Genomic DNA, 12,582 nt, shown 5'->3' on the forward strand with positions numbered 1-12,582 from the left:
TGACTAGACAGAACTCTTTGTCAATTAACTTTGTCACGGAGTGATGAGCTTTTTATTCTACCAAGGCTCACAATGTCTAAAATCATATGGACTACATAAAAATCACAATGTCATCTCTAAACCTCTCTCAGAAACTAGTCCTTAATGAATCCCATAGAGGACTCCAACTTGATCATAGTGCTAAGTCATGCTATGTCCTGACAGGAAGGAGGGACTTAAAAATATCTGAAAAGCACCAGCAATTCATGTAAATGATGGGTTAATTGAGGAAACAAAGTGCAATCTTCTCTTCTCTGCAGGAAGCCTCAGAGTGGAGAAGCCCCTACTCAGGGGACAATGAGACGCAATCAAGTGACATTCAGCACACCATGAATTAAGCGTGTGAGAGTGAAATAACTTTCTCTATACCAACAAAGCTCAAAAAGTTCAGATTATTCTTAGTCAGATTCCTGCATTCTGCTTCTAGAGCAGCATGGATCCATACTTCTATGTATAGAGAGTAACAAAAGTGTAACTACATGCACAAAAAAATGAAAATGTTTAATTTTTAAATATGAAAAGTATATAATTTAGAAACTAATTGAAGCTGACGCTATAAGAATTTTCTACAATAACTTACACTTGCCTAACAAAGAATATATCCATTATCCAATATGCAATCTTTGAACCTAAAAGCTGGTTCTGTTAGGGGGTCATAAAAGACCCTAAACATTTCCTTTCAGTCAAGCCTTTCTGCTGGGGGTGGTGCTGTGAGATCACTTTTCTCAAATGGCCAAGATCCCCAAGACTGATATGAGACTGGCCCTGGCACAGAAATACAGGAGAAACCTATACCTTGTCAAAGGTGAAGAGGAAGCAAGTCCTTGAAGCTTGTGACATTTCTGTTATCACCGTAGAGATGGTAAAACCAGGCATCTCCTTAACCATGATCTGGTTTTTATTATCTGAAGGCATGTCAAATATTGCCCATCTTCTCATAATACAAAATAATCCTAAAATTCTTCTCTTATGAGAATTTGGTCATGATTAAAATAAAATAAACAGGAAGTCAGAATTCTGGTTGTGAAGAATTCTAAGCTGAAAGTAGAAATTGCCCTACTCCCTTTACACACACTGTGTACTTAGAACAATACCTGCTTGGGTGACTAATGAGTGCCTTTAGATGAAGCCCTGTAAGTGTGAAAAGGAACTTTTGGAACACCAGGACCTTCGTAGTGTAAAGGCTAGCTTTAGAAATGAAAGAAGAAAACCTGATAACTGAATTAACACTCTATGACTCCTCTAGCTATTGATCAAAGAGAGAATTTATTCACAGCGCTTTTCAAATACAAACAAAATAGCACTTTTTAATTTTTTACAAAATGAATATTGAAGTAAATGTGGTACAGCACAGTACAAGAATGGACAAAAGAAAACAAGAGCTAATGACTGAAAAATGTCTTTCATTACTTTCATATCTTCAACATCTTCAACCGAATTCTCTCCTACAGCAAACAGAAAGTTGTCTCTTCATAAAAACATCATAGCAGAAGCTACTCAGAGAAAATTGCATATTTCTGAATATTATTGAAATATGAAGGCTTAACTCTAAGGTCTGCATGAACTCTGAGAACATAACAAGGGTGTAAAGAGTTGATGCAGGATATACAAAATACTGATAGAGTGGCTTATTGGTCCATTATTATGATTAATGGATGCTTTATAAAATGATAATACTGTATCTTAAATGTATATTAAACAGAAAACAGAGGAGCAATGCACCACTAGACCTCCTGTAAGTCGGTACAACAAGCTACAGGTTTGTGTGTGGGCGTGTGTGTGAACGTGGTATGTCTACATGTGCTCGTGTGCTTTCAGGGGTGCCATGGCCTACAGGGAACGTCTTTGGGGTACCCTGCTTCCCAACTTAATACTGTTTCTACTAGCCCTTTTGATTCTCCAGGCCCTCACCTTTACAAAACAAAACAGAACCAAAACCTTTGTTTGCATATATAGATTTGTGTGTATGTGTGTTCATTATACATTAACAATACTTTGTGGAGTGGAAACACCCGATGCCCTGCAATATTTTTAGCCTTTGGTCCATTTTTTTTCCCCTCCATAATTCCACATTCTCCATTTCTTCTACAAATCTCCCACCACCCTTCCTTCCTATACAATATTCCTGATTCCATCGGGTTCCATTTCATCAGCATTGTAAGTAGCGGGATGCTTCAGCCCCTTCAAGCCCCTTTGGCCTGTCTTCTCCTCTGCTCGTGGTGGCTCCATCTCAGTATGGGTAGTGCTTCTGTTTCTTGCCTGAGAAGCAAGCCAGCCACGTGCACAACAGCATGGCGGTGGCAGCCCCCGCTCCCGTGCAGTAGTAAGCCCAGCCGATTTCACACTTACCTAGGGACAAAGAAAAGAGAAAGTAGGCACAGATATGATGGCTTTGTAGGAAGTTAGGTTACTTCTTCTGGTATATATGTCCTGAAATGTCCATTGGGAATATGGTTTACTATACTGAAAGTCACTCTAGAAGGGAAGAAAGCAAGAATGGTTGTGAACAATTACCTTGAAGTCTGTGCCTTAAGCTAGCTAAGAGGAAATAAGGCTATTCCCTTTTCCCAATGTCCACACGCTTGGCTGAAGAACAGAGGGAATGGCGGCAACCAGGATAGGAGACATGGTGTTAACTCTAATTTAAATCACTCAAACTCACTTTCATAATAAGGAACTTTAGAGGGGGAAAAAAATCTAAATATAGTAATAATAATAATGATTGGGAAAAACAATGAAAAGATATTGAATGATGAAGCAGGGAGATTAATGTCTCTGTATTGACTGACATGCATAGCATTCCCTTTTGAAAAAGCAATGTAATACACTTTAAAGTTATATGCAATTCAATGTAATGTAAACAAGATTATGATGATAATAAATAAATAAAATTTTAAAAAAGTAAAAAAGTCACAAAAGAAAAGATAGACATGTAAGACCATAAGAGAAATAAAAAATTCGTATGTGATAAAAAAGTTCAAATAAAAAATATATAGATATGATCCTTCCACAAAAGGGTTGCTCTAAGGAGGAGACCATTTAAAGGAGAACACTACAGTGCATACCATTCTTAACAATTTGCACTCCACCACCGGAATTGGGGAGCAAAAACTCTCACATTCTTCTGGGACTCAACATTCACTTTTGAGTTAAAGATTCATTAAAAAAAAATGACAAGAGTACAAATGGGTTCTGATTTTTCAGAATTAGATTAGTAGTAATAGTAATAACATGCCCACAACACTAAAAATATAATGAGTAGATTTCTTTTTCATATATTGTCTTTGTTGATTCTTCTAACAACATTGTGAAGTAGAACACTAGCTCTGCATGGTTGACAAGGACGTTGATTATTTAGAAAGGTTGGTGATTTGCCCTGAATCACATGCTTATAATTAGTGATAAACTGAGTCCAGACTTAAACTTGGGTTTTATACTTTAAGAATAAGCAGCCCCTGACCCAAAACATTGTATGACCTTCAAAACATTTCTCAGTTTATAAATACAGTTTGTGTGTGGAGAGAGAGAAATAGGAAAAGAGAGAGAGAAATTTCAGTCTCTACCACTAGAACGAAAGCTTCAATAAAGGGGGAACTTTGTGGACCAGCCCATGGAGTAATAGCTACATTGCTGGACTCCCACAGAGTTAACCATGGTTCTAGTCCTGGAACTGGTGGCTTAAAACTCACATGGGCACGTGTGTGCATGCCCAAAATCCTGAGAGGAGAATCGAAAAGGTATTGCAGTATGCCTCCCCTTCCCCAGGGGGTGATTTCTTGCTTTTTGTTTCTTATCTCTCCGTCTCTCTGGCAAGTGCATGCACCCTATAGGAAAGAAAAACTCTCTAAATAAATAAATAGTGAACTTTATATATTTTGTCTCCTACTGCACCCTTACAACAGTGCTTGGCCATGATAAAACTCAATAAATAATTGTTAACTGAAATAAAGTAAAAAAAAAAAAAATCAGTATGGAAGCAAAGTAGACAGCCAGTTCCAGAAAAACAGAATAAAACAGAATAAATCTGGAATTTTATTTTAAGGGTGACTAATCCTATCTGACACTGAACTTTTAGAAAGAAGTTCTCAGACTAAACATGTTTTTCAGCCCCATAACAAGTGTGTTAAATTTAACGGGATAATAGATTCTGAGAGACTTATGTCTCCACCTCAGGGTGAGTACCACTGGCACAATGACAGATTGGTACTGACAGACAGAGTAAGCATTTTTCAAGGGTAACAGAGCCCTTCTTCAGGAACCAGATTTGCTGACATCCATAGGTTGATGTAACTGTGAGTCTTGGGAATGACCTCCATTTTGAATTATTCTTTAGCTGAATTAGATAATCTAGGAAGGAGAATTACGAACTAAATAGATAAGAGGTGGCCAGTGGTTTTGAACCTTTCAAAGAGCTGGCAAAATCTGTGGTCCATCTATTAAGTATTGGGCTCATAAGAAAATACAATCAATTGTTCATTACTAACAAAGTATTGACCCACATATAGTTCCATGAACTAACATAAAAAAGCAGAGAATATAATTCTTTATCAAGTATTAAACACTTAACTCAAGAAAAAGTAGGCGATGAGACTAATTATTTGAGAATAGTATATGTGACAGTGACCACATTTATTAAGTAAAAATGGCAAAAAAGAAGTTACTGAAGGGTTAACTATTAGATGGCCAAGGAGGAAGAGGGTAACACACACACACACACACACACACACACACACACACTTAGTTACAGAGAAGTCAATAAAATAACACAAGTGTAAACTTCAGAGCCTATAACTGGCAGGGGAGCCCATGGGTAGATGTTCCACCCAGTTCTTCTAGATCCCTTAACTGGTTCTGGGCTGTTACCCCCAGCTTCTGTCTGTGCTTTGCTAACAGTTTACATTACAAAGAAGGATCCAAGAATGACTGGAGACATTTTGTCCCAACTACCGACCACTGAAGTGACTCCTAGCATGACCTATAGGCAAAGATGTAGGAGTACAAATGTCCAGCTCTCTTGTCTCCAGGTTGAACAAACTGCAGAACTGTAAGGAACTTTCCAGCACACCTGTGAGTTCAGGCTGTGGCTGGGACCACACCCCAAATCACACCTTGTGTGTTCACTCCTTCACTCTCTTGCTTCCCAACCTTCTTGCTGGTTTTTCCTTGCCATATTTCTTTAACCACCTGAACACAAATCAGCATCTCAGGATGTCCTCTGGGGAAACATAGTTCAAACAAGAATAAATGAACAAAGCCTTGCTTGCTTTTCTTTACCATAAAGTCTGAAAAGTTTATTCAGTTGTCAGAAGCTTAACCTCCCACCAAGACACCCAAGCCCTGCCATCTCCCAAAAGACCCAGAGTCAGAACAGAGACTCCAGCACCAGCTGTCTCACACCCTCCTGGCACTCCTTCTTCCTGGGGCAAATCCAGATCCTTGTCTTGTTCAGTATGCAATTGTAATTTTAGTAATTATTATGTTTCTGGATCCATTCCTAAATATTCATAAAATATGTAGCCAGTTCATCAGACAACCGTCTAACAGATGAAAACCGGAAGAAAACTAAATAAAGGTCCTGAAAGAAAAGAGTGTACCATAATAAAAGAAAATGTTTAAGGAAGCAAGAAAACATGCCCACTGATTACACAAGTATGCAAGTTTATGCATTTGATTTATGCACTTTGTGGCTGAAATTGAGCAACTGGTCAAGATCCCAAATGAGCGAGTAATGTTCAGTGTTATTTATTTATTATTTTTTTAAATATTTTTAATTTTATTTACTCATTTACTTATTTTATTTTGACCAGAGAGACACACACACAGAGAGAGAGAGAGAAAGTGAGAAAGCAAACCACCAGGTCCAGGACTTGAACCATGGTTGGCTATATGGGAATGTCCAGTGCCCTAACCACCACACCATCTGCTGGTCCCCATTCAGCATTATTTAAAAGAAAAATATTCATCTATTTCAGACAGGGGAATTTTTACTTGGTAATTCAAAAAATAATGACTAAATCAAAGGTAATTTAATATGGATTGTTTTCTAGTATTTTGGATTACATAGAAATATAGCAAGCCCACCAAATTAGCCCCCTAAAATAGTCAAAAGCACACACAAGCATATATACATACACACCTTTCGAGAAGCAAAAAGTGATCAAAATAAGTCTAGTAAATGCAAAATGTATCAACAGGATTTAAACCAATCTGAAAAGACACTGAGTTATTCTACCTCAGATCCTTTTTTTTTTCTTTCAGTTTTCTTCTGAGAGAGAGAGAAGGAGAGAAGAGAGAGAGACCTCCAGCAGAGCTGTCATGTCATGATCCATGTCAGTGTCTAGAGGTCCTAGAATGTGAACTCAGGACCTTCCCCATGTGGGTCTAGCTTCATTACTGCTGTAGCACCTGCCTTCTAACTCTTGATTCTCTCCTTCCTCCTTCCATTCCACCTTTCCTCCCTATTTCCTTGAATTCATTCATTACTTCAACAAATGTTGAGTGCTTGCTCTAATTAGGAATCACAGAATACTAGGCACTTAGAGATAAGATAGATACAATCCCTGCTCTTAAAGAGCTTATTGTCTAGTTAAGGATATAAATATTAAATAATATTCAGATAATTATATAATAATGTGATTCATGCTTTGAAACAAAAAAAAATACAGGATGCCAAAACAGCCAGTCTCGAGGGATTTAGATAGTGTGTTCAGGTCAATGAAAGAGAGCCTTAAATTAGAAGAGAAATTTAAGCCAAGATCTGACAGATAAGCAGGAGTGAGCCAAGCATGAATATGGGAGGCCAGGGGAGAGTGTGTTCGGATTATGGAGATGAGAAATGTAAGGAGAAAACACAGATTTGGGTCTGGCCAAAGTGTTGCTCAAGTAAGAAATGAATGCCATTTGGGGCATAAAATGAGAGATGGGGTGGGCTATGATCACTTTCAGAGTTTGAGAGATGGAAGCCTGAAAATGTCTCCTTCAAAATTTTCATTTGTATTATTAGATAGAAATATGGGGTATGCAATGTTCACAAGTAAATCTTCAGAACCTGCTCTCTATTTTGGAATGTTGTAGGAGCAAGAGACAGCAGTAATAAAATACAGATAGAGTCCTTGGTCTTATAAAGTATATTAATACTTTCCGGCAAGCATTGCTCATATCAGTTACTTTACATTGAAACATTGCACTTGTATATTATATACTTGTTTTGTAGAAATCCAGTTCAATGAAATAAAACAGATATAAAAGGGTTTCTTTTCATGAAATTGTAAATATAAAAAACAAAAGATCTGTAGTTCTTTGAGAGACTATAGGATTATCATTGTTTTCTTTTCTTTTAACTTGACAGAGGTGCATGTGCTTGCTAGAGACAGAGAGAGAGTGAGGGAAAGTGACAAAGCACCCCTTACAGGGAATGGACATAATGCAATCCCTTCTCTCCACTTTTTGGAATTTGGGGAATGCACACACATGTGCCAGGAGTATATCTCAAGCTGCACAGTTGACCATGTGTGATCCAGCCACCTTAATCCCCATGTGACCAGCTGGCTGGCTCAGAACTATAGATTTTTAAGCTTACTTATAAGATACACAAAATGGAAAATTATCTGTTGAAGATAGTATATACACAGTCATATCTTCTTTTATAATATTCTTTTTTAATTTTTTAATTTATTCATTCATTTATTTTAATTTGACCAGAGCGAGACAGAGAGAGAGAGGGAGAGAAAGTGGGAAAGGAAGCCACCAGGTCTAGGACTTGAACTGTGGTCAGCCATGTGGGAGTGTCCAGCACCTTAACCACCATGCCACCTGCTGGTTCCCCATAGTCATATCTTTGATTGAGCCAATATACAGCATATTCTGAATGGAAACATTTATGTTGTATACTGTAATGATATACAGTGAATGAATGCAAAAAAATAAATAAAAGGAAAAAAGTTTACTCCTTCCTTGAAAGAAAGAGAAAGAGAAAGAGCTCTCAACAGGGTTTAACCAGGACCCTTTCTCCAGCCTTCTTAGTCAGCCAGGATCACAGGCAAGTATGTGCCTCCCTGGTGTGACAGGTTGACCAGGAATCTAACCCTGATCTTCCATGTGGTTTCCACCACTCTGAGTGCTGCAGTCTCAGCAGCTTTGTCTCACTGCGGCTTGGCCCTTGACACTGTTTCTTGAACTTCTCCAAAGGAAAGGGGAAGTAGATTTTACTCTCTGAGCATATCTCCATTGTTTAAAAAAAAATGGCATGTTCAGTAATAAGAAATTAGCACAATGTTTTAAAGCGGTAGAAGAAAAGTCTGAGTACTTCAGATTGCTAGAAAAGAGCAAATATTTAAGGTTATGCATTTTAAATAGCACAGTATTCTATGAGTCCTAATGGAACTAAATGAAACCAGGAAATACGGGGTCATTCTTCCATAGCCTCTCTCTTCCCCTGTCATGGCAATAAATGCTTGTTATTATAATGCAAACAGAAAGCATTTTACCAGAGGGCAAGTTTTGTCTGTGATCCTTTCAGGAAATTAGAGAAGCAAATCTGTTTAAACTTTCCCTTTTGCTCTCTGTAATGCTCCATCAAGCAGGACTCCAGCCTGCTTGGTTGGCAAATTGCTGCTTTCGACAATAGAGAATACTATTCTTGACAGATAAAATAGAGGTTAATGGGACAAAAAGCAGCATACCATGGCCACTTGCCAAGTCAACAGAGAGACTCTGTGGTGGCATTCCAGGAAAGCCCCAGAGTGGGGACGGGGTTGAGGAGAGGTGTGGCTAACTTTTTAGGGTGGCTCATATTAGTTTTTACTGCAGCTTATGGAAGTAATGAGATGGGAGTAGAAATACAAAGAAGCCAGCCCTTCTACAAATAACAATGGAATTTCAGAATCTTTTCATTTTTTTTAAGGATATTGCAATTTAACCTCTGCCTGTTCATTAATGTGTTCAATTAACGTTTCAGAACCTACTCTGTGTGACTGTCCACCTCCTTCAGTTCTGTATTCTGGCGCTCAGTATGATATCTGGACCATAGCAATTGATGCACATCTGTGGCATGGATGGATATCAGACTCTATATGTGTACTGAGCATAGAAATAAAAAATGAATAATTATGGAGTAACTGTCATGTATAGATTCCGAGTGAGAGCTAAACAGTTAAGAAGTGACATCTCATTTAATCATTTTTGTCTGTGATCCTTTTAAGAAATTAGAGAAGCAAATCTGTTTATACCTTCCCAACATTATTTCCATTTTGAAGATGTAAAATTGAGTTACATGAACAAAAAATAACTTGCTGAGTATCTTAAATAAATGGTGAAGCTCGAACTTGAACTGGATAAAACTCATTCCAGAACTCTTTACTATGTTCAGCTCTAAATCAAATGTATTTTTTCCTCAAATGTTAGGTTGTATTTGTTTTCTCTAGAACTTGCATACTCGGAAAGAAATTAAACATATTTTATCTCAACCCTTTGATTCTGCCAGTCTTCTTAGGAGACTCTATATCTTCACATCCATCTTGCATGGATCTAGTAATTAAACATCTCCAACTTGTAGACTTAGCATCCCAAGTGACAAAGCACCCCTTACAGGGAATGGACATAATGCAATCCCTTCTCTCCACTTTTTGGAATTTGGGGAATGCACACACATGTGCCAGGAGTATATCTCAAGCTGCACAGTTGACCATGTGTGATCCAGCCACCTTAATCCCCATGTGACCAGCTGGCTGGCTCAGAACTATAGATTTTTAAGCTTACTTATAAGATACACAAAATGGAAAATTATCTGTTGAAGATAGTATATACACAGTCATATCTTCTTTTATAATATTCTTTTTTAATTTTTTAATTTATTCATTCATTTATTTTAATTTGACCAGAGCGAGACAGAGAGAGAGAGGGAGAGAAAGTGAGAAACGAAGCCACCAGGTCTAGGACTTGAACTGTGGTCAGCCATGTGGGAGTGTCCAGCACCTTAACCACCATGCCACCTGCTGGTTCCCCATAGTCATATCTTTGATTGAGCCAATATACAGCATATTCTGAATGGAAACATTTATGTTGTATACTGTAATGATATACAGTGAATGAATGCAAAAAAATAAATAAAAGGAAAAAAGTTTACTCCTTCCTTGAAAGAAAGAGAAAGAGAAAGAGCTCTCAACAGGGTTTAACCAGGACCCTTTCTCCAGCCTTCTTAGTCAGCCAGGATCACAGGCAAGTATGTGCCTCCCTGGTGTGACAGGTTGACCAGGAATCTAACCCTGATCTTCCATGTGGTTTCCACCACTCTGAGTGCTGCAGTCTCAGCAGCTTTGTCTCACTGCGGCTTGGCCCTTGACACTGTTTCTTGAACTTCTCCAAAGGAAAGGGGAAGTAGATTTTACTCTCTGAGCATATCTCCATTGTTTAAAAAAAAATGGCATGTTCAGTAATAAGAAATTAGCACAATGTTTTAAAGCGGTAGAAGAAAAGTCTGAGTACTTCAGATTGCTAGAAAAGAGCAAATATTTAAGGTTATGCATTTTAAATAGCACAGTATTCTATGAGTCCTAATGGAACTAAATGAAACCAGGAAATACGGGGTCATTCTTCCATAGCCTCTCTCTTCCCCTGTCATGGCAATAAATGCTTGTTATTATAATGCAAACAGAAAGCATTTTACCAGAGGGCAAGTTTTGTCTGTGATCCTTTCAGGAAATTAGAGAAGCAAATCTGTTTAAACTTTCCCTTTTGCTCTCTGTAATGCTCCATCAAGCAGGACTCCAGCCTGCTTGGTTGGCAAATTGCTGCTTTCGACAATAGAGAATACTATTCTTGACAGATAAAATAGAGGTTAATGGGACAAAAAGCAGCATACCATGGCCACTTGCCAAGTCAACAGAGAGACTCTGTGGTGGCATTCCAGGAAAGCCCCAGAGTGGGGACGGGGTTGAGGAGAGGTGTGGCTAACTTTTTAGGGTGGCTCATATTAGTTTTTACTGCAGCTTATGGAAGTAATGAGATGGGAGTAGAAATACAAAGAAGCCAGCCCTTCTACAAATAACAATGGAATTTCAGAATCTTTTCATTTTTTTTAAGGATATTGCAATTTAACCTCTGCCTGTTCATTAATGTGTTCAATTAACGTTTCAGAACCTACTCTGTGTGACTGTCCACCTCCTTCAGTTCTGTATTCTGGCGCTCAGTATGATATCTGGACCATAGCAATTGATGCACATCTGTGGCATGGATGGATATCAGACTCTATATGTGTACTGAGCATAGAAATAAAAAATGAATAATTATGGAGTAACTGTCATGTATAGATTCCGAGTGAGAGCTAAACAGTTAAGAAGTGACATCTCATTTAATCATTTTTGTCTGTGATCCTTTTAAGAAATTAGAGAAGCAAATCTGTTTATACCTTCCCAACATTATTTCCATTTTGAAGATGTAAAATTGAGTTACATGAACAAAAAATAACTTGCTGAGTATCTTAAATAAATGGTGAAGCTCGAACTTGAACTGGATAAAACTCATTCCAGAACTCTTTACTATGTTCAGCTCTAAATCAAATGTATTTTTTCCTCAAATGTTAGGTTGTATTTGTTTTCTCTAGAACTTGCATACTCGGAAAGAAATTAAACATATTTTATCTCAACCCTTTGATTCTGCCAGTCTTCTTAGGAGACTCTATATCTTCACATCCATCTTGCATGGATCTAGTAATTAAACATCTCCAACTTGTAGACTTAGCATCCCCAACTCCCAGTCAATGAAACCAATCCTGACACTCTTTTGGCAACCCTGTCTCTTCTAAAGGATTTGGGAGTAAGTTCTAAAACAAACTTGCTTGAGAAATTTAGATAACTGAAGTTCTCTGAATGAAAAGCTGGCTTGTCACCTGCCTCCAACCAAATGCTCTTGACCTGGCCCTGCCTCTGTGTAAGCCCTAGCTGACAAAGGACTCCAGGTCCTGGGTGCCTTTCAGTTCACCACCGGAGATGCTGTCTGCCTGAGAACTCTCAGCACTTTGCCTGGACCCACCAAACCATCCAAATTCCAGTGCCCTCCATTGTGTACAGGGTTGTTCTGTTAAGCACAGCACAAAGCATGGTAACTCGGCAACTCCTGTCCTCTAAGTGCATGCCAACTAGCACAATGTCTGCCATGCTTTCCTGCGTTCTGTTATTTGAACTTGAGCCCCACCATCCCCAGCTTACTCTTTCCTCACAAGGTCATTGCAGAGCTCCCACTGTGCCTTGTAACCACACGTGCCTGAGTCAGAATATAGTAAGCTGACTGATTTCATCTGTCAAGGCAGGATATCTTTTATCTGTGATGTTTTGACATTTTTGACATGTTGATACATACATGTAAAGTTTGGATAAAGAAGAAACAGACATATGAGATTTTTATCCTTGTTGCCATATAAATTATAAAGGCAGGAAGGTGGAAGAATTGATGGAAAGGGGAAGAAAATTTATGCATTCTTAAATACCATGCACAGAAGTCTGATAATTTTTTCCTCTTGAGTAAATACCTTCATGCTTCTTCCCATTC

At 38.2% G+C, this 12,582-nt stretch overlaps 1 protein-coding gene across 1 annotated transcript in view; it reads right to left on the reverse strand.

The window, feature by feature from the left end:
* Positions 1–1,286: 1,286 nt before the first annotated feature.
* Positions 1,287–12,582, reverse strand: part of LHFPL6 (LHFPL tetraspan subfamily member 6) — a 300,253-nt gene continuing 288,957 nt past the window's right edge. The window contains exon 4 of the mRNA XM_006154204.3: positions 1,287–2,388. Coding sequence (XP_006154266.1) covers positions 2,270–2,388 — 119 coding nt within the window. The 3' untranslated portion in view covers positions 1,287–2,269. The remainder of the gene's footprint in view (positions 2,389–12,582) is intronic.

The sequence above is a fragment of the Tupaia chinensis genome, unplaced genomic scaffold, assembly GCF_000334495.1.
Source record: "Tupaia chinensis unplaced genomic scaffold, TupChi_1.0 Scaffold000402_1, whole genome shotgun sequence".
Lineage (NCBI taxonomy): Eukaryota > Metazoa > Chordata > Mammalia > Scandentia > Tupaiidae > Tupaia > Tupaia belangeri.